This window comes from Pseudophryne corroboree, chromosome 10, assembly GCF_028390025.1.
Source record: "Pseudophryne corroboree isolate aPseCor3 chromosome 10, aPseCor3.hap2, whole genome shotgun sequence".
Taxonomy (NCBI): Eukaryota; Metazoa; Chordata; class Amphibia; order Anura; family Myobatrachidae; genus Pseudophryne; species Pseudophryne corroboree.
In genome coordinates, this window is record NC_086453.1 from 226,940,419 (window position 1) to 226,961,627 (window position 21,209).

Sequence of the window (21,209 nt, forward strand, 5' to 3'; positions counted from 1 at the left end):
ATCAGGACAATTATCACAAAATTGCCCAGATGGTTACTGTTATGGAGAATATCCATTTCATTAGCTGATTAGCATTAATTGCCTTCCTTTAAAACCCATGCTGTGTTTGACATGCTCAGAAAGGGTTAAGCGCACAGGATAAAGCTGTCTAGCCTGGAGCACATTTCTGTAGCTGACAAATTTCAAACCCCCCCCTATTCCCAATTCCCTCCCCCAGGTATGGTGCGTGAGTAGAAGGTAGATTTATGGCTGCCAGAGAGAGTGGAATTGCATGTGGTGGAGAATGGCTTGGCATGGGGTTAAGATTCCTTCCCGTCTCCCTGTAGGGGATCTCCAGAGGCGGAAGAATTACTGGGCATCTTCACAGCTCTTCAGCCACAATGCATCCTGGGATCTGTTATCACTTTTCACATAGTACTTCCAGTAACTGTTCTCACAGGAAATTGTTGCCATAATAAGCTGAATAACAATTGCCTGTTCCAGCGCACATGTATCCACTCTATGCGGCAGCAGGCTGGCTTTATTCTCTAGTCCTGTCAACACTCTACATTCTGCTATGTATATCCTGACATAAGGGCTCCCCCAGATGATGTGTACTCTCGTAGTCACCGTCTATGCCATAGACAGCAATTATAGGGTGGGGTATGAAAAGTCTGCACCAGAATGTTGACAAGCAGTATGGTTTTTTTTCTGCACATTGTAGCCTAAAACTAACCCTAAACATAACCCCAAACGTAATCTTTACCCTAGAGATAACACAAAAATATACTGTTGACTTTATGGTGTCAACATCTTAAATGTCGACATTCAAAACCTGTTGACATTCTGACCGGATCCCACAAGAAAATCTTGTGGTAACCTCTGTGCCATGTATCTCACTGCTGTCTGTGTAAACGGCATATGCAGCGTGGCACAAATACCACTTTATGGATATGCCATCCTACATCCCCATGTTTTGTTTCATTAACCCCCACTTAGCCGCCACTAGGAGAAGACGCTTGTTTGACCCTAATCGGTGTGTGGTTAGGAGTTGTTGCTTTATAACCCGTATAGATAAGACATCTGCCATGCTTTCTATATATGTCATTGGAAGATTTCTACTTGGAAGTTACTTTCTAAGGAGATATTTGGCCTTTTATGATAAATTAGATATGTGTAGCACCCAGTCGTATTAGTAAAGAAGTACGGCCCTCATTTCGAGTTGATCGCTCGCTAGCTGCTTTTAGCAGTAGTGCAAACGCTAAGCCGCCGCCCTCTGGGAGTGTATCTTAGCTTAGCAGAAGTGCGACCGAAAGGATCGCAGCGCTGCTACAAAAAAAATTGTGCAGTTTCAGAGTAGCTGCAGACCTACTCCTAGCTTGCGATCACTTCAGACTGTTTAGTTCCTGTTTTGACGTCACAAACACGCCCTGCGTTCGGCCAGCCACTCCCCCAGTTTCTCCAGCCACTCCTGCGTTTTTATCTGGCACGCCTGCGTTTTTTCACACACACCCCCGAAAACGGTCAGTTGCCACCCAGAAACACCCACTTCCTGTCAATCACTCAACGGATCAGCAGTGCGACTGAAAAGCGTCGCTAGACCTTGTGTGAAACTGCATCGGCTTTTGTGAAAGTACGTCGCGCGTACACAGTGCGCACCATACGCATGCGCAGAATTGCCAATTTTTAGCCTGATCGCTGCGAACAACGGCAGCTAGCGCTCAACTCAGAATGACCCCCAATGTTTTCATTGTAAATTCCCTTTAATTTAAATAAAACTAAAAAATTGATAATAGGTGAGAGAGAATGGGACGAAAGTCAATGAGGAAATGAGTAGATTGTCACATGTACTATATATTGTTTATTTGGCATGGTCCATAACACACAGCCCCCAGTGGTCATTGAGAATCGTCCAATTGCTTGAATTAGTGTTTATTATTATTAACAACCACTTACCTGACAATTTGTCCCTTCAAAACTGTTCGTAAAATAGTTATTTAATTTTTTTAAAATTTAATATAGTTTTAAAAAGTATTTTTTTTTTAAATATTATACTATGCACATCTGCAGAAGGGATCTCCTCGTCAAAAACTGGGGGCACAGTGGGCCGGCGCGGTAGCATGTGATCTGACCATTCCAGTTAAGTGGTTAGAACATGCTTGGGTAAAACGATTCTCCTTGGATCCTCCAGAATAGCTGCATATTATACGTATGCAGTGTTTGGCTATCTGCCTGTCAGCGGACAGGACAGGGTTAGCTCATTTTAACCGTATAATGTGTAACCCTGTAATGACTTTAACTATTGATTATATGAAGGCCATTAGCACTTATTGTTAAAGAAAAGTCAATACATTTAAAGCCTCGTGAACCATTTGTCTCCTGTTAAAGGACATATCAAATTTTAGCAGCATGCAGCCCAAATCCCTTAATGCCCTCCATGGCTGGAGGAGCCGCGCGCTGAGGAGCGGAAAGCAGATACGGGCAGTAAGACGGCTAACTGAGAGCTTGTCTGAGCCATTACAGTGCCAGAACCCACATTCTGTATGTAGTCCCTGGCTTCTCAGGCTGATCTGCCATGTATGCTGAGACCTATTTCACACACCAGTATTAACTAGAAAAAGCATTCTCCGTGGAAGAGCATGACTATACTCCATCCATCTATACATCATTTAAGGGAAAGTGACTTACAAACATTGGGCTATAGACTGATGTGGGCATAACACAAGATTAGTAATATCGTAGCATTTTTTGTTGTTGTTTTTTTTAGTTGTTTTTTTTATTAGAATTCATGGCCCTCTGATGCTTTACTCCATTTTTATGCTTTACTCCCTTTTTGACAGTATTGGTTGTCCACAAATCTTTCCCTCTCTAAATGCAATGCTGGATCATACAGCTGTTGTGCTATGGATTGGTGTTCGTAGACCAGCCAGATGCTGCTTTCTGAAAGGAGGATTAATGGTGAAGGGGTAGGGGGCAGCCATATTCCTTTTTACACAGTCCACCAATCAGAACACTAGATCTAGATATGGTGCTTATTTCTGGTTGTTGACTGCGTGTTTACTGCTCTCTGCAATTAGGGAAATCAGTGGAAGAGAAGTATATAAACGCAGCGTGTAATTGCAGCATGCTGACCGTGGCACACTTAAGTTCACTCTTCCTCTCTCCAGTGGTCCTGCGGGGACTGTCTCTATGGTAACAGTGCGCAGGGGTCCGGCAGGACAGGGTTAAGCGAGCCTTGTAAAACCCTGTAATGTATTTTGGCTGTGAGCCTGTGAGATGGAGGTGTTTGAGTGTTCATGAGGGACCTGTGTATTGGGGCACAGAGAGCTGCAGGGTTATCCTTTCACTACTTTTATATTGCTAATACACAATGCCTCTTCTTAGTTGTGAATTTGGGAGCGATTTATAACACAAGTGGATCAAGCACCACTATAGCGCAAGTGAGTTCAATTGCCATTTGTTCTTCCATCCAATAATAATAAAAGCCAGGTTTCACGTTAAGACCTAATGCCGAGAGGCAACTTTGAGATGACAAATCTGTGCTGTGTTCTGTGCAAGAGGAAAGCGTTTCCTGTGTTCCAGCTACGGGATTAAGGACCTCATTCAGTAAGGATTGCAAAATTTGAGAATCGCAATTTGGCCGATTATTGGACGACTGCGCATGCACAACATTCGCATTCCGCATGCGCAAGTAATAATAGCATCCAAAAATTAGTACACATTTCAATGCAGACGCTGTTTGACTGACAGGAAGGCGGCATTTCTGGGCGGAAACCTGCAGTTTTCTGGATGTGTCTGAAAAAATGGAGGCATGCCCAGGCGTATTTAAGGAGGGTGTCTGATGTCAGCAATGACCACTTCCAGCCTCATGTGTTGCAAGAATTGTGTAAGACCTTGCCTGGCGCAGATAGGAGAAATCTTCAATGTTCCGGGAATTGCGTATGGTTTTGCGATCAACCTGCATATTGCGATGCATTCGCAATTTCTGCAATGGCCATTTTATCCCCATTTCTGGGCGACAACTATTTGATCACAGCAACTGCTTTTAGCAGAAACAGCAATCCTTACTGAATAAGGTCCTAGGGACTCCGTGAGACGGAGAAGACCTGAGTGATCGAAAGGTCACAAGTTTACTAATGAAATAAACACATATATATTAAAACAAATTAAAGATACCTCTGTCCAGACAGGTGCATCTTCAAGTGCCTTGACAAGTAAGAACCTGAATGCTTGCAGTGTTCTTAGGCTATTTTGTCTGGTGGCTTTCACCTTTATATCGCTACAACTTGTGGTTTTACATTATCGGTACACTAGGGACTAGATGTGTGATTGGACAAATCGCATGACATGTGACCACAGGATGCTTATAGGACCTGCCACATTTTAACGCTTTGACTGGAGATTGGATGGTGTAACTGGAGGAGAATGCATCATTTGTCACAAAATGACAATCTGAGGTACACCATTTGAAGCACTCTAGCTGCAGTATCTGGCAGAACTTGTAGTTCTACAGAAGTTGGAGCACAGGTAGCTCAAGCCTAATTTATAGTGCCACCATCATTTATGTACAGTGAAAGTTTGGGGTAAATGTATATGATAGATGCTGGGAAGATGATGAATATGAATGGATATGTACGGATAGCTTGATATGTACTTGTGTTTCTGGAGCTGTAACGTTAGTGTGGATGTATTTTGAGCTGTGTGACTGCGCATTGAATATCTATGGCACTGTGTGATTGCAGTTATTGGATGTGTGTGACCGCACTCCCAATGCTTACATGAGTGCATATTCTCTGTATCTTCCTGCCCTCATGACAGTGCGGGTGTCTGTATGTATGTCTGAGTGATCTAGCCTTCATATTTCTTAAGGTATAAGTAGCAATTGTGAAGTCAGTGTTGTCAGGGGTATAGTACCTGGCACAGAATACCAGTGTGCATGTTTCTCTGTATGCATCGTATGGTAAAATGGGAGTTCCAAGGGTGTGATACAAAAATGAATGCCTGCTATTAACTTATTATAGTGTACAAGTGTGATTGTGCTGGCTGGAACTTGTTGTTGTAGCATTGTGTGACTGCTGAAGTTGTTTCCGGCAGTAGATGGAATCTGTTACTGAACATTGCCGAGTGTGCAGAGACCAACGGGTAGTGAAGTGGTTAAACGCTGCCTGATTTCCCACATTGCATCTTATATAAAAGCCGCCTCACGTCTGGCAGCCTCGTCTCCCCATGATTACAGCTAATTACATCGACCGGACACCTACTCGCCCCGCCATGCAGCTTTAATTGACCGTTATTCATCTGCAGGCTGTCCGGGTGGCAGAGCACTTGGCAGCCCAGCGACAGAGGCCTCAGCTAATTGTCGGGCCTGGGGGATTAGGCCAGGTGATTACACACTTCACGGTGTAATTACATAAGCATCGCTTGGCTGCTGCCCCGGCTCGGAGCCGAAGGTCACTTTCTGCGTTACCTGAGATTAATTGGAGCTGCCAGTAGAGTGCGAGGAGCTGGCGGAGCGCTGATACGATTAGCAGCGAGGAATCGATGGCCGCTCTTCCCAGACAACACGAGCAGTGCAATTAGTTTAGTGCTGAGCGAGGAGAGAGCTAGGGGAGGAGGCGATAAGTGGGGGTTGTAAGAGAAAAATGGAATGTTGTAAATACATGAATATTAGTATGTGCAATAGGGTTATTGCTCTAGTTGTTCCCACCTCCAACAGTTCTTATCCTGGTGTCCCTGTTTTCTTTCTGCACTAAGTTTCCAGATTGTGTCTTGTTAATACTACTTTACATCATATTGCCATATATTTATTACATAAGGAATGCCTGGTGCCTGCAATGCAATACAGGCATCCTATTGCTGCTGCTCTGCACTTTACTGCTGGAGTCTGATGTACACGACTAGCTGGCAGTACAGATCGGGAAGAACTCTCACCTGTTTCTGAGTTGCGACATGGAAGGGTGTAAGGGGAGATGTAAGGAATGGCAGCAAAGCTGTAAGCATTAAACAATGGATCAGCGCTGTCCGTCTTAAGATTTACAGAAAAAGATCAATGTTGCCAAAAACGGTAGTGTAAGTGTAATGCCCAATACCACTTGGTGTGGCCGCACAGTGATGACCACTGCGGGCCAGGAAAATTGTGTTGCTATAGACTCAATCATTTTGTGCATGGGGAAAACTTGGTCAACAGATAACCACTGCCCAGCTGTCTAGGTGATAATTTGCCAACTGCATACATACATACATACAGTGCCCAGGGCACCCAGCATTGGAAATGGATCTCTGTATGAGCCTGCTACACCTGCTGAAGGCACTGTGATGACAAGTAAAAAGGGTAACAGGGATTTTCACACCTACAGGACTTCTTTGGTCTGCTACCCCCTTGTGGACTTCCCTTTCACGCCCCTCAAATCTTGACGCACACTCTGAAAAGCCATCTCTTTATTAGAGCCTACCCTACTGCCACCTAGGCTACCCACTCTAACACACCCTCATCACTGTCCCATCTCCACTCTGAGACACGCTCATCTTGTTTCAGTCGTCTTCCACTGTAAGGTCTAATGAGCAGTGCCCTCCCTGTGTTCTCATGCCTTGTATGTCCCTGTTTTATATATGACCTACGTTTGCAGGGGATACGGTCGTTAGGTTGACACAGCTTAGGTCAACAGGGTCATTAGGTCGACAGGTCAAAAGGTCGACATAAGTTTTTCAATTTCCCCCCGTTTTTTTTATTTTTTCATACGTAACGATCCACGTGGACTACGATTGGAACGGTAACCTTGCTCGCCATGTGAGGGGACACGGTGCACTAATTGGGTTCCCTGTCACTTTACGAAGAAAACGACGCCCAAAAAAAACCCATGTCGACCTACTTGTCGTCCTAATGACCATGTCGATCTATTGTCCCTGTCAACCTAATGCATGTCGACCTTCCATGGTCAACCTAAGTTGTGTCTACCCAACGACCCATACCCATTTGCAGTGGCACCTTACAAATCAACACTAATAAGTTACTATTAATTTATCCAATGTAAAAACAAAATGGAGACCATTACCGTGTATAGAATAATTTGCTGCCTTGAGTTGTTTGAAAGAGGTTATTTTAAAATTATTATAATAATATTTATATGCTCTTTCAAGAAGAGGAGATGGGATATAGGAGGACAGGAACTGAGGACGAGCCCTCTGATTTGTGTCCCAGCCAAGATTAGAGCGGTTAATCTCATGACGGTGGGTGGATAGAGGCCCATCCATCTCTGGCAGCGCAGAGTCATTAATGCTTTATTGCCTTATTACATTGCCGTTGCATACAGTCACACTCCTGTCTCGGTGTGAGTTATGGGAGTAGTTCCCAGATGTTGGAATAAGCTGCTCAGCTGTTGGAAATGTTTGGCTACTGAGGTATTGCTAATGATTGAGCAACGCTGGCATCATCAGTCTCCTTCGCCCCCTGCGTGCTAATGGATTAGAGGCCTAGATGTATCTCTGTCATATATGGGACAGTGGAGGTTACGGCTCACGTTCTCCGTGTCTGTGACCTCTGAACCTGTGATACTTTTGTGTACATGAACTTTCTGCGCAGACCATGGCTGTGACGTAGACACACCTGGCCTCCGCTGTGTATGAGACTCGCACTGCTGCAGGAAAATCACTGCCATTAAAATACTTTAGCTCTTTACTGACACAGTTACCGCAGTTATTACTTTCCAGTTATAATTGATATTGATGTTACCATCAAGCTTGATTATGGAAAGACAAATACTGGCTCCATTTACTGTAATAATGGCAGTCTGTTCCGCCGGCATCGGTTTATTAAATTCTAATGGCTTGTAATAGTGTGAAAATATCACTTTTCTTGCATTGCCTGTACTCATTATGTATGAACAGATTACGGTAACTATATTAATTGTGCATTTAATAAGAATGTAATTTTGATTCCTTCCCAGGGAGATGTCTCATCCGCCTCCACTGCTGTCCCCACAGAATGCACCTCATATCACCCTGGGGCCACACCTACGGCCACCATTTCTTGGGGTGCCATCAGCTTTGTGTCAGAGTCCAGGTATGCATCAGAGGAATAGGGGACTTTCCATACAATGGGTGGTGACTGAATTATCAATGTTACAAAGACTCCTTACACGTCAAGCATTTAAATCAGCACAGGTCAATGATACATTTGGAGACTAAGTGGGCTATTTACTAAGTTTTGGATGGAGATAAAGTCGCTGGAGATAAAGTACCGGCCAATCGGCTCCTAACTGTCATGCCACAGGCTGGGTTTAAAAAATGACAGGAGCCGATTGGCCGGTACTTTATCTCCAGCGACTTTATCTCCATCCAAGGCTTAGTAAATAGACCCCTAAGGGGTCTATTCATGAAGCAGGGAAAAGAGTGGAGAAGTGAGCCAGTTGAGAAGTTGCCCATGGCAACCAGTCCGCATTGAAGTAACATTTATCAAGTGAATTCTATATAAATCTATGTAGCAGCTGATTGGTTGCCATGGGCAACTTCTCCGCTGGCTCACTTCTTCACTGCTTCATGAATAGAGCCCTCTGTAGAATGAACAGCTGCTGATAACTGTGTACTGGTGCAATGGGTCACGTTGGACAGTAACGGGAAGTGGTGACTGACAGAGTTCTTTAAATATGTACCGTTATCACCTTATAAGGCGACTGTGGCGTATAGACACATTGTTTGTGTGGAATGTTTAGCAAGATACATTTTGCATATAATCTTATGCAAAGAAGCAAACAAACCATTTTGATTTGACTTGTTCTCTAAGACGGCATCAGTTTTCAAAACCATTCTTTAAAAATAAACCATTTTAAATAACCATTTGGCTTACTGTATATATCCTATCTGTACTGCAGGTTATGGGTTCTTGCAGCCAGCCCAGGCAGAAATGTTTGCACGACAGCAGGAAATTCTACGGAAACAGAACCTGGCCAGGTGACTATGACTCTACTTTCCACGCCCCTTAAATAATTTGCTTTTGTTAAAATGATAGGTATTTGCAGCAATTTCATTTGTCTATGGAGATCTCTTTTTGTGTGTCCCAAGAGATCCATTGCCTGGATTTGACTTCCTCACTCTACACCAAATCACTTACATAACACCTTACTTTCCGTAACTATATTCTGATTGGACAGGAGACCTGGCAGGGGTACTGGGTTGCATTATTGTACACATCCTGGAATTCAGTCTTTGGCTATGTACATGCTACTGCTACCACCCCTCTTGGCCATTTGCATTATCTAATGCAGTTAAACTGAGCATCCACTGTAATATGAAGTCTCCTGTTAGCTATTGTGTCGAAGACAATATATGGTTGAGTAACTCTGAAATGATCGGTGGAGTCAGTGTGATATTCTTTATCAACTTCCCATTTTATTTCAATTGTGGTCTTATATTTTGTTTTGTTTTTTTTACATATTTTGAAGACTTGAAATGTCTGCAGAGATTATACGTCAGAAGGAGCTGGAGAATCTGCACAGACAGCGGATTTTAGCTAGTGACCCACTGAGTCTTCACCATGGTTTACCCCCTGACCACCCTGCACTGCGCAACATGCATGAGCTCCCGGAGGGCCACCCTTTAAGAGAGGAACTATCCAGAAGGAATGCCATGCTTGTACTCAGGCACAATAACACCCCTCTGCTCTCCCTAAACCACCAAGGAATCCCCAGCATACCACCTCCTAAAGAATCCCAGAGTGGGAGGAGGGCAAGTCGAAAGTCTGCACACCACCGGATGGAGCCTCAAGGAAACCACGGGGAAGCAAAGGAACTCTTGGAGCAGCGTATGCGGGAGGGGGCATCTGATGGTAACGACGAGGAGATGAAAGATTCAGAGAGTGAGGCGGAGGAGAAGACTGACAGCTTAAGAGCTGAACGTGGCGCCTCCTCCTCTTCCCATGAACTACAAGAGGGTAAAGATGCCCTTAAAGGAGGAGAGTCCATAAAAGAGTCGGGTGACTCACACACTCACCAAATCCTCACCTGCGGTCCTGCTGAGTCACCCACACATCTCTTGGGACCAGGAATCAGCAAAGGGGAGGGGAAATATTTGCCCTCCAGCTCAGTGCCTCCACCTCAGCCGCTTCCCTTTGGATTTCCCTATGCAGTCAACCCTTATTTCCACACAGGTAGGTACCATTCCCAGGTTTAAATCATACACTAACGGATGTTTTGGCTTGCATCATGAAATGACACCACTGTCTTTCCTCGAGTAAAACCAAATAAGCAGGGTTCTAGTACAGTAATGCTTAGTGAGCCACAAATTACATTAAATAATGATCACCTCTCTGCCGTGTTTCCTCTTTATAGGCTCACCAGGATACACGAGCTGTCAGCTTAGGAAATTCTCCCAATTTGGGCCCAGTGAAAACAATACTTTTACACTGATTTTATGTGGCATATACAAAAAGTGTCAGGTACATGGACATGTCAGCTGCAAAACACATGACACATTTACTGCCCCGGGTACAGAACTGCCAAAGTGTAATTGTATATCTCTGGCAGTGAATGGGCTAAAACTGAACTGTTAAATGCAACATTAAAACATAATGCCCACAGCAGTGGCACTTACACACAATGCCCACAGCATTGGCTCTTATACACACAAACACACACACACTATCTCTTTTCCCTCCACTTATCTAACAAAGTCTGGATGGCTGGATCTGTAGCAGCTCATACTTTCCCTCTGACATACAGCAACCTGGTTCTGTGTAGCACCACTCCCTCATTCCCATGTAGCTGCCGGCATCGCTGCCTGTCATACTGTTTGACAGGCGTAGCAGCAGCCAGCCGCAACAACGGACATCAGCAGGATTGCAGTGCCTCTCCAACCTGTCACCTCCCCTTCTTTGCATCCCTTTGCTGAGCGGGTTGTGCTGGCCGTGTGCGTGTGTATACAGATGTGTCCTTGTGCATCTTGTCTCAATACGACACGTAGCAGGAGATGCGTAGTGTGAGTGAGCTGACAGGTCCTGTGTAACTCCATTACCATTGGGTGTCTTTTTGTTTTTTTTTGGAGGGGGGGCCGAAAAATACATAATATTCGCATCGCTCTGCTGATTAAAATGATATGTGGCATGCCTATATTCTCTGTGCATCCGTGGCTGTAACTGCATACAAAATGGTATGTCAGTGTTTTGTAGAAAACAGATACAGCCGCGTTTACACACAGAATATAGGCATGCATATCGGGGGTCATTCCGAGTTGTTCGCTAGCAGATTTCGGTCTCAGCGCAGCGATCAGGCTAAAAATCTGCACTTTTGCGCATGTGTATGTGGCGCAATGTGCACGCGCGTCGTACTATTACAACGAACGATGTAGTTTCACACAAGGTCTAGCGAAGTTTTTCAGTCGCACTGCTGGCTGCAGAGTGATTGACAGGAAGTGGGCGTTTCTGGGTGTCAACTGACCATTTTCAGGGAGTGTGCGGAAAAACGCAGGCATGCCAGATAAAAACGCAGGCGTGGCTGGGGAAACGTAGGCGTGGCTGGCCGAATGCAGGGCGTGTTCGTGACGTCAAAATAGGAACTGATTAGTCTGAAGTGATCACAAGCACTGAGTAGGTCTGGAGCTACTCTGAAACTGCACAAAATTATTTTGTAGCCGCTCTGCGATCCTTTCGTTCGCACTTCTGCTAAGCTAAAATACACTCCCAGAGGGCGGCGGCTTAGCGTTTGCACGGCTGCTAAAAGCAGCTAGCGAGCGAACAACTCGGAATGACTACCATCATTCTAATCAGCAGAGTCTGCTTGTGCATCCGGTTTGCAAATAAGACTAATTTTAATGAAAAACATTGCACGTAAAGACGCTTGGCACTACCGAGTCACACCACGGCATGGCGTGAAAAGAAGGACGGTTTAACATGCAGGGAGGCTAGCTGTAAGTTTACAAATCTGTGTGTTTGTGTGCCTGCATGTATATATAATATATATGTGTGTGTGTATGTGTGTCATTATATATATATATATATATACATACATACATACATACATACATACACACACACACACGCACACACACACACACACACACACACACAGTTCTATATTGCCTATATCAAACACAGAATGGGTTAAGGGAAAAGGCATTAGGGGGATTGACAGGTTGCCCATTGCTTGGTGTGTGGGGACCTCGTCTTCCCTCCACCTCTCTCCCCTTCTTCGTCTGTCCAGGCTCACGCAGCCTGTAATTGAGTAAGACAGCTGCACCGGGACTGGATTTAGCAATATTGATTTTTCAATACATTAGGAGAATGGAATTCCTATCACTGTTCCAAAGGCTTCCTGTTAAAGCAACACCTCCCCCTTGCTAGCCCTTATCAACCCTAGGGCCCTGGCTCCTGCTTCTCTCATTAAAGCTGAAGCACCTAAAATCATGCTTGGTTAAACCAGAGCAGGAATTGTATATACCTGGATTGTGCTTTTTCTGCGCAGACACTTTGTTTATTGGTTTTAAACACCGATTTTATGGGTAATATTACCTGGACACTGCACAGTCTCCGCATAGAACAAATCTCCACATCCCCTGTGGTCTACAGGGGGTGTCAGAAACCTTGTCCTGTTTAATTTAATGTTACTCCACACTGTGGGCCGTATTCAATCACTGCTTAATACGGGAGCTCAATATTGCAGATCTTAATGCGCTGCTGTATGAGGTGCAAGGAAAAAAATGTGATACTGTTGGGCGAGAGGGGCTGTCAGGCCCCCGACACCTCACGGCCATGCCCACAAACTGAATCGCCCCCTCTGAGTTACCAGATGAATAATCTAATAACTGACCACAAAAGATTTAGTAATCTGTAGACCACAGATCAGCGTCATGGATGGGGACATAATAAGAATGAGAATTACCATTGACCATACCCGGGGATGCACATTAGCTCTGCATCCTCCAGAGTCCTTAATGAAATTAGGATCTCTAATTCCTATAGTTATGTCCTCTCTTATCACACAGGTAACAGCGTGTAACTTGTAGGTTTACCTGCTCTGTTTATGATCCAGGCAACATTCAGTATCACAGTATAGAGGCTGAAATCTACTTACAAGTAATAAAAAGACAAACTACTTCTTGTAATCTTAGTCCTGTTTCCATAAAGATTAGTGCTGAGAACCGCAGTATTTGGTGGTTTTATTTATATTTTACCAGTGTCTTTAAGACAACCATGTGAGAAATACTCTTTATAGGTCAGGTGTACAGAGGATAGTGCATAAACTTGTGTTGAAAATGAACAGCAACACCAAGTTCACAGTTGCATAATGTATTACAGTACTCCATATTCACCAGCTGCAAGTGTGTGTATCAGGAGACAGGTAGGGAAGCTGGTACCCAGAGCAACCAATCAGATTCTGACATTCTTGGTTGTTATGTTTTATACCCCATTGCACAACACTGCTGTGACGTACACAGTGAGGAGGAAGCCAGGCGCACAGGCCTTCCTGTATCAGTGTGGTATGTTAGATAGACAAGACTTAGGTCGACAGTGTCTAGGTCGACCACTATTAATCGACAGTAAGTAGGTCGACATAGTTTCTAGGTCAACATGTACTAGGTTGACATGAGTTTAAAAAAAAATGTTGGTGTTGTTTTCTCCGTAGAGTGACCGGGAACCCCAGTTAGTGGACCGTGTCCCCTCGCATGGCTCGCTTTGCACGCCATGCTTAAGGCAAGGTGCCTCGCTGCGCTCGGCACAGGTTACTATTCTCAATTGTAGTCCACGTGGATCGTAAAGTATGAAAAACATTTAAAAAAAGGTTTAAAAACGCATGTCGACGTTTTGTCATGTCGACATAGAGTCCCTGTCGACCTAGAAACCATGTCGACCAATAGTGGTCGACTTAAGTCTTGTCGACCGAGAGACCGGATCCTCCTGTCACTGTGTAACGACTCGCACATCTTATGGCTTTGCAATGATGGTAAAATGAGTTAAGCTTTAGCTAGGTAGTGATGAAACACGTGTTTTGTGCTTTATGATAGTTTGGTCAGTGATGGGCCTTTATATAGTTACTAAACAGGTCCTGACTGCGTATAAATATTTTCATGGTGTGTATAAAGGACTCATGCCTGTCACTTTAATGAGACGCTGCAGGTGTTACTGTACATCCATCCTTTTGCACCAGAACTGGCCCTCATATAATGCCCTTCTTTTGCGGCACATTCAGAAGGAATTCACTGTCTTGAAAGGGTTAAAGGCTAGTTGCTGAGATGATGGAAGCTGCCGGCTCAGCCAGGACTTTTAGAGACCCTGGGAGCCCTATAAAGCAGGGGCCAGGGCAGGCTCGGCAGCTGTGCATCCTGTCACTATGCTGTAATACTCCGCTGACCTCTGTGCTCCATGTGCCTGCATGGCTGCGAGCTGTGGTGGGTGGATGAAGTGAGAAGAGGGAGGGGAGGGGGTTGTTTATCAGTGCCAGTCCTGGCCCCCATCCTGTCTGCATCTCTGTGACTGACCTTGTCTTCCTCTAGTGTGTGAGATATGGGACTGCCAGCAATTCTCCCCCTTCAGCTCCCCCCACACCCCCCAGGGACAGCTCAGGAAGCTAAAATCCTTTCTATCGATCCCCGGCCCTGAGTACAATTAACGCAACCTGGCATGAGCCGCTCTCACCACAGCCCCGCCTGTGTACCCTGACCGTGAAGGGAGGGGGGTATGTTTACTGCCTGGGTGCACATTGCATGGGAGATGTAGACCTGGAAACAGCAACTGCTTTTAACTGTTTGCTAATCGCCCACTATCCCCAATTATAGGTGGCATTGTTATCTGCCCTGAGCCCTGGGTCTGGGGAGAGACCGTGAGCCCTGCTTATTCTGTCTCTTCCCTACCAGACACCGTGCCAAGAGCCTGAGGAAGTGGCTAATTGGGAAGCTGTTCCCAGCTCCAGTCACCCACCTTCTCTATGAGATGTGGGCCTTGGGAAGCTAGCGGCAGGGTCTGACCTCAGGCTGTGCTCAGAATAAATTGTGCTGAATTCATTTTTGTTCCTCTCCCAACCGCTGCAAGCAGGCTGACCTCTCTCTGTCCCATCTCGCCCATCACACATACAAATACAGCTCATCTACCAGGGGCCTCCTAGTCTCATGCCACAATGTGCTCTCTCTTCTAACTTCTCAGTTGGAGAGTTCTCCCCACAAAACATTGTGGGAGAGCAGAGTCTGTACCCTGCATGGTGTTGACAGGTCATTAAAGATGTATGTTAGGTTACAGAATATGTTCATCTTGCTGCCGTCTTGTTTTGTTCGTGGGATTTTAATGATTAATGCCTCTTCCTCTCTCTCCATTCCCCCACCTCTGCCTTTCCTCACACAACCTCTTCATCCTTCTTCACCTTGTCTTCCTACCCCCTCGCCTTCCTTCTCACTTGCCTGCTCATCTTCCCTTCCCCCATCCTCATCAGGTGCCATGGGGGGTCTCTTCATGGACGGAGAGGAGAGTGTGGTGCTGGAGGACCTCAGCAAATGGACAGTGGATGATGTGTGCAGCTTTGTGGGCAGTCTATCAGGCTGCACGGAATACACACAGGTAATCCACCCTGCTATGTGCCCGCTATTTATACGCCAAATTATACCACTGGGCTTATTCTCCCTGATTCTGTGCCACTTACTCCTCATTAGAAGAGGCGACTGGCGCTGTATTGCTCATTAGAGGTCAGAGGATGCCCTGTAACCGTCCCTTTTACTACCCCTTATTTCTACTATGGCTCCAGCGCAGTCTGAGAGGGGAAGGCTGACGGCTGCTGGTTTTTCCCTTCCTCTTTCCCGTGCTAATCCCCTTATGACATGCTTCATTAAAACCACCTGCACTGCCACACTCCCCCCTCCCTGTAGCTGGACCAGAGAGTAAGGCGGGTTGCAGTCTCAGCCAGGGAGGGAGGAGGGGGGAGAGTGCAAGAAAGTACAGGGAGTGACAGCCAGTCTGCAGACTGGGAGCAAAGCATTCCAAATAAGTGTGAGTCAGGACAGATATATTCATTTATTAGCATTTATTCTATATCACCAGCCTAATTCGCAGTGCTTTACAGTCGGCGGAAAGTGTACACGGGAGTGGAATATACACGGTACACTTCGTTAGGAAGGATCCAGTTTACTGTTCTAAAAAAAAATTAAATAGTCTTCACACCTGCAAGTATGCAAATAGGTGTTTGTCTTGTGTGAGAGAAGAACATTTCACAGAAAGGGTCGGCTACTAGTAGCCTAAAGGGCAGTGCCATCTGTCTGGTCAGGAAATGACAGGCCTAGGAGGGCGTGTTTGGTTGCCCTTACCTGAGAGTGAGGAGGAGGATTACAAGAAAGAGTGCACATACAGGACCTTACCTAGTGTCGGACACGCACGTAATCACAAGGGCAGATATACATAGCCTTGAAGCATGATAAAAGGGAGAGAGATAAAGTACCAGCCAATAAGCTCCTGGGTTTTTTTTTTTAAACACAGCCTGTAACATGACAGTTAGGAGCTGATTGTCTGGTACTTTATCTCTCTCCACTTTATCACTCTACTAAGCTTAATACATCTGCCCCATAATCCCTCTGGAGGGTAAGGCTGCACTTTGCCATCTATTCTGAGTTGGGCGTGCATGTGGAATGCAACCAACTCTGCATAGGAATCAGTGTGCCCCCCTCCCCATGGAAGTGACGGGAGTAGATGTGCCAGAAATGTGTTGGGAGGTTTGGCCTGACTAGGAGTACAGAGATGCTACAAATCACAATACACCATGCATACAGAGTACAGGGTGATTCAAAAGTCACAGTACTCCCTTTTGTTTCACAAACTGTGCAGGAAATGGGAAAACTGAATACTCCAATAAGTACTTGCTTGTAAGTCAGTTCCAGCACTATAACTTAATTTGCATGAGTAAGTGCGACTTGCATCAGGGTTTCAGTAATGTGGACAGCATAGATGGCATAATGGTTAGCATTGCTGCATCTGAAGTCATGAGTTCAATTCTCAACCACGGCCAGTCTGTGATGTTTTTATGTTCTCCCCGTGTTTGTGTGGGTTTTCCTACCATACCAGGCAACAAGGAAGCAGGGACTGATAATGAATACCTGAAATAACCTATGTAAAGCGCTGTGGAATATAAAGAACTTGCTCAATAAATAATGTCCCTTCAAAAAGGTGCATGTGCGCTTTTCCCTATCTTTGCTGCAATTTGCATCAAGGTGCCCACAATCCACCATTAATTACTTTGGTAACGTTGACACGTTTCTGTCAGGACCCCCTGCTAAACGAATGTCCGTTTGACAGTGTGGATTGCTTTCAATGGGAAAACCTAATGCTAGAGAAAATAAAAACTCTAAGGTAGAATGTGAACGATAAAGAAGTTACTGGTTCATCGCTGATTTATGTATCTTGTATGTACTATCCTTACGTGGTGCTACAGAGAACCCTTGTAGTGGAGGTGGTAATGTGATCTTCCCGTTCCTCTGTTGCAGGTGTTTCGGGAGCACTGTATAGATGGGGAGACTCTGCCTCTGCTGACTGAAGAGCACTTACTGAATAACATGGGTCTGAAACTTGGCCCAGCACTAAAAATCAGAGCACAGGTATTTTCAGCAGATCTATATTATAGGTCATAGAAATGTGTGGGACCTGCAAACACAGATGCAGTGGCACATAGTGGGGAGCAAGTGGGAGGGTGAGATTACACATACAGGGAATTCTAGCTACATGGGCACTCAGTATGCATTGCTATGCCCATGTTATTAATCACATGTTCTGTGTTAATCGTATGGTCATTTTCGTAGTGCTGACAATAGTGGCCCTTGTAATTGTAAGTTACATAGGATTAGCACTGATTCTCAGACTGGCACAAAATTGCACAGTGGGCGCACTAGCGCTAGTATGTAAAATCCTACCATGCAACCATTACACCTTCACACTGCAAAACAGGCATATACCGTTATTTATGTAAAAAAATAGTGTTTTGGTGCAAACCCAACCATAACTCAGATTTCTGGAGCAATTCCTGCACAGCCCCTGTGAGTGTAATGATATTTTTACCTTTTCACACAGAGAAACTGCAGACTGTATCACACACTTAAACACTATCACAGTATAATAGGATTGTGCTATGGCCTGCAGGCCTTATAATAAAGTGGTAACTGAAGTTTATGGCTTTCCCTCCAGCCCTGGCTGTTTATGACGGGTGTAATAAAAAGGTTCTTTGGCCAATTGTTCCCCGTGGATCAATTCGTTAGAAATGTGCTGCAGTTTAACAGGATGGGGAGGGGTCTGACTAGCAGGTTACTCTCCTGGGCTAGATTATTGGATTTGGGGAAGCAGTGGTGGTGATGGGGGGGGGGGGGGGGGGGGGGTTAATCTGGAATAGAGTAGGGATGTGTTTAGTTGAGTAGTTCAACCTGTCCAGTATATGCAGTACTCGTAGATGAAGTACATGCACTGAGAGTATGCAACATATACATTCATAGTGTAACCTACATCAGATCTGTCATGGCATTAGTGATGCCACAAAGCACCATACTACAACTAATGTGTAATTGTCTGCTGTAAATCATATGAATGGGCGGAGTTCTGTGTTTCATCCTGACTCAAGTAGATGAATCCTGGTCCCATGCATCGCTATGCACTGACCTCAGGGGCGCAGGAAACGGTTGGATTCAAAAATAAAAATCCTTGGTTTTGTGCTACAGACACACCGCTGTCACAGCTATAGATCGTGGACTTGTTAGGAAAGTGATCTCAGGTGGCTTGGGCAATGGTTAGTCGGATAGGATAGCATCTTCCACACAAGTACAATGATTAGCAGCAGATCGTTTTAGTTCAAATAAAATAAAAATGTTGGGGGGTGGGGAGAGAGAGGAGGGGTTACAAGGAGTTCTTGCCCAGGAAACCTCCAACTCTTGCGAACTTACCAGACTGGGTTCACCACTGCTGGGGTCAGCTTTAGTATATATTATTGGAGAGCAATGTACTGCCTAGAAAGAGACTGCTGATCTCTGATTGGCTTGCCGCACACTTGTCATTTGTATGTGTTCTGGAGCTGAACAGTATAAACTCCCAGTAAATTACTGGTGTGTGCTGGTTTTGGAGACCTAGTTTCTCTGGCCACCATAACAAGCAATCTTCTGTTCTATTGCCCAAATTGTATACATTGTCATTATGGCGTCCCTTAAACACATTGTACACAGGTCCTATAATCTACCAGTTAGCCTATAGGGCATGTTTACAGACACTGTAGGAATTCATTATGGATGGTTTCATTGGATTTTTGTCAAAAGAAGCCACTTATTTTGCGTAAGAGTCGGCAAATCTAGTGCTAGTCAGCTGTGTGGCTGTTACTTTGTTGGTCCAATTACATTGCTGAGGGAAGCTTGTTGTGTGATGGGTAAACGTATTTCAATACTGTTCCCAATATGTATATGTTCAATATCTAGATGGAACATGGACGGTTTCTCATTGGTGTGTTCTTTACCATGCAGGTCGCTAAGAGAATTGGACGAGTTCTGTACATGGCCAGTTTTCCTGTGGCATTCCCCCTACAGCACCCTAGCCTGCGAGCGCCAGACAGAGACCTGGGAAGCACCGAGATTAGACCTCCCTCTACTGGCAGTGCCGGATCTCCATTCCCCAGCGCTCTCCTGCCCTCCAGCCGTATCTCCCCGAAACATGAGAATGGCAGCACAACATACTTAAATGAACCTGCTAAATCCCTTTCTTAACTGTGCCCTGTCCTATAGCTGGATATTCTAACCGCTGCTTGCTGGAGCCGGAGCTTTGAATCAGAAGGGATACTTTGCTTCGGGGTAGCTGCTATCCTTTCAGCTGCTTAAGACTAAAATAACCCAGAGGGTTTGCAACAAAACAACAAATTAAGCAAAGAATGGACAACTTGGACGTAAAGTCCCTGCACCCTCAGTGGGTGAGACAGATAGATAAATATATATATGTATATATTTTTATTTCCAGTGACACCTTTGTAAAGCGATCAAAGAGAGGTGGACAAATATATTCCAGAAATACCTGGAAAACTGAAGACGATAACAGGAGTAGGACAAGCATAAGGAAATTAGGGGGTTGAATACAAGACAAGTCACAGTCATACTTGGTCATGCATACCCTATACCACACATACTGCGGCCAGGGGAGGCAGGAAAGTACCCCACATTCAGGGTATTAGAACAGTGTAATGGTGAATTATTTTAGACTATGGACTTGAAATGTGTTGTTAAGAGAAGGACAACAATCGTGTTTTTCTCCTGTCTGGCTCTCCCTGCTTTCTTATGCTGTCTATGCATCTCCAGCAACTTAATATTGTACCAAAGAATAACCGCGCTGCCTCCTTCCTGGCTGGCGTCAGTACAGTGCTGGAATCGGGTTCTACTTCAGTCTATACTGCTTCAAGGGATTGTTCCCACCAATCCGTAATGCTCGGCATTCTGGGGGGGAAGAAAATTAGACAGTGTCTCATGCTTTCTGCCTTGATTTTCTCTGCATATGTATGTAGATAAAAATGGGTATAGACACGAGGTGGACAAAGTCAACGTCTTCTGCTTTGGACAATCCTTAATCCCTGTGGCAGTGCTTTTCACAACAGATGTTGGTCACTGTCACGGACCCGAGCCAGAGGTGGTACTGGTGAACTACTGGAAATGGACAGAAATACCCCCTCCCCCAAAGACTCTCATAGGTATCTCTATGGTACTCACCCTTGTGTTGGTTTTTTTAAGGGTTTATTTTGTTTACATGTTTTGTGTCATCTACTCATGCTCATTGACAGATTATGTTCATTTTTATTGGAAAAACAAATGAAAGTATATCAGCGGTACAATTAGCAATTTTTTTGTTGTTTATTAAGACTCAGACCTTAACAGCTCACCAGAAGATGCTGCATAGCAGCAAGTTCTAATAATAATAATAATAATAAAAACAAAGTTATACAAGTGACTTGTGTGTTGACAGTATTAGAAATGGGACATTACTATGGTATAGCTTTGTAGGTGTAGGAGCTGCATATTCCCAGACAACACTAAGTATTCCCTCGGTGATAACTAAGAAGAAAAGAAAGATGTTGGATAATTCCTTCTTGGGATAGTGTATTTAAATCCAAATACTGTATTAGTAGACTGACGTCATGAGGAGACGCACAGGCAAGTAGGTCATGATCTTTATGGTGCGTCACTTCAGAGATAATACTGTTCATTCTAATATAGGCAGCATTGATCTGTATTATCAGAGCGGATAATGACCCTGTAGCAGAAAC

The 21,209-nt window shown here is 44.8% G+C and overlaps 1 protein-coding gene across 4 annotated transcripts in view; it reads left to right on the top strand.

Annotated features, from left to right (window-relative positions):
* Positions 1-20,893, top strand: part of SAMD11 (sterile alpha motif domain containing 11) — a 229,184-nt gene extending 208,291 nt beyond the window's left edge. For all 4 annotated transcript variants that reach the window (XM_063943120.1, XM_063943121.1, XM_063943122.1 and 1 more), the window contains exons 9-14: positions 7,923-8,038; positions 8,847-8,925; positions 9,417-10,120; positions 15,387-15,511; positions 17,422-17,532; positions 19,429-20,893. In XM_063943120.1, coding sequence (XP_063799190.1) covers positions 7,923-8,038; positions 8,847-8,925; positions 9,417-10,120; positions 15,387-15,511; positions 17,422-17,532; positions 19,429-19,668 — 1,375 coding nt within the window. In that variant the 3' untranslated portion in view covers positions 19,669-20,893. The remainder of the gene's footprint in view (positions 1-7,922; positions 8,039-8,846; positions 8,926-9,416; positions 10,121-15,386; positions 15,512-17,421; positions 17,533-19,428) is intronic.
* Positions 20,894-21,209: the final 316 nt, after the last annotated feature.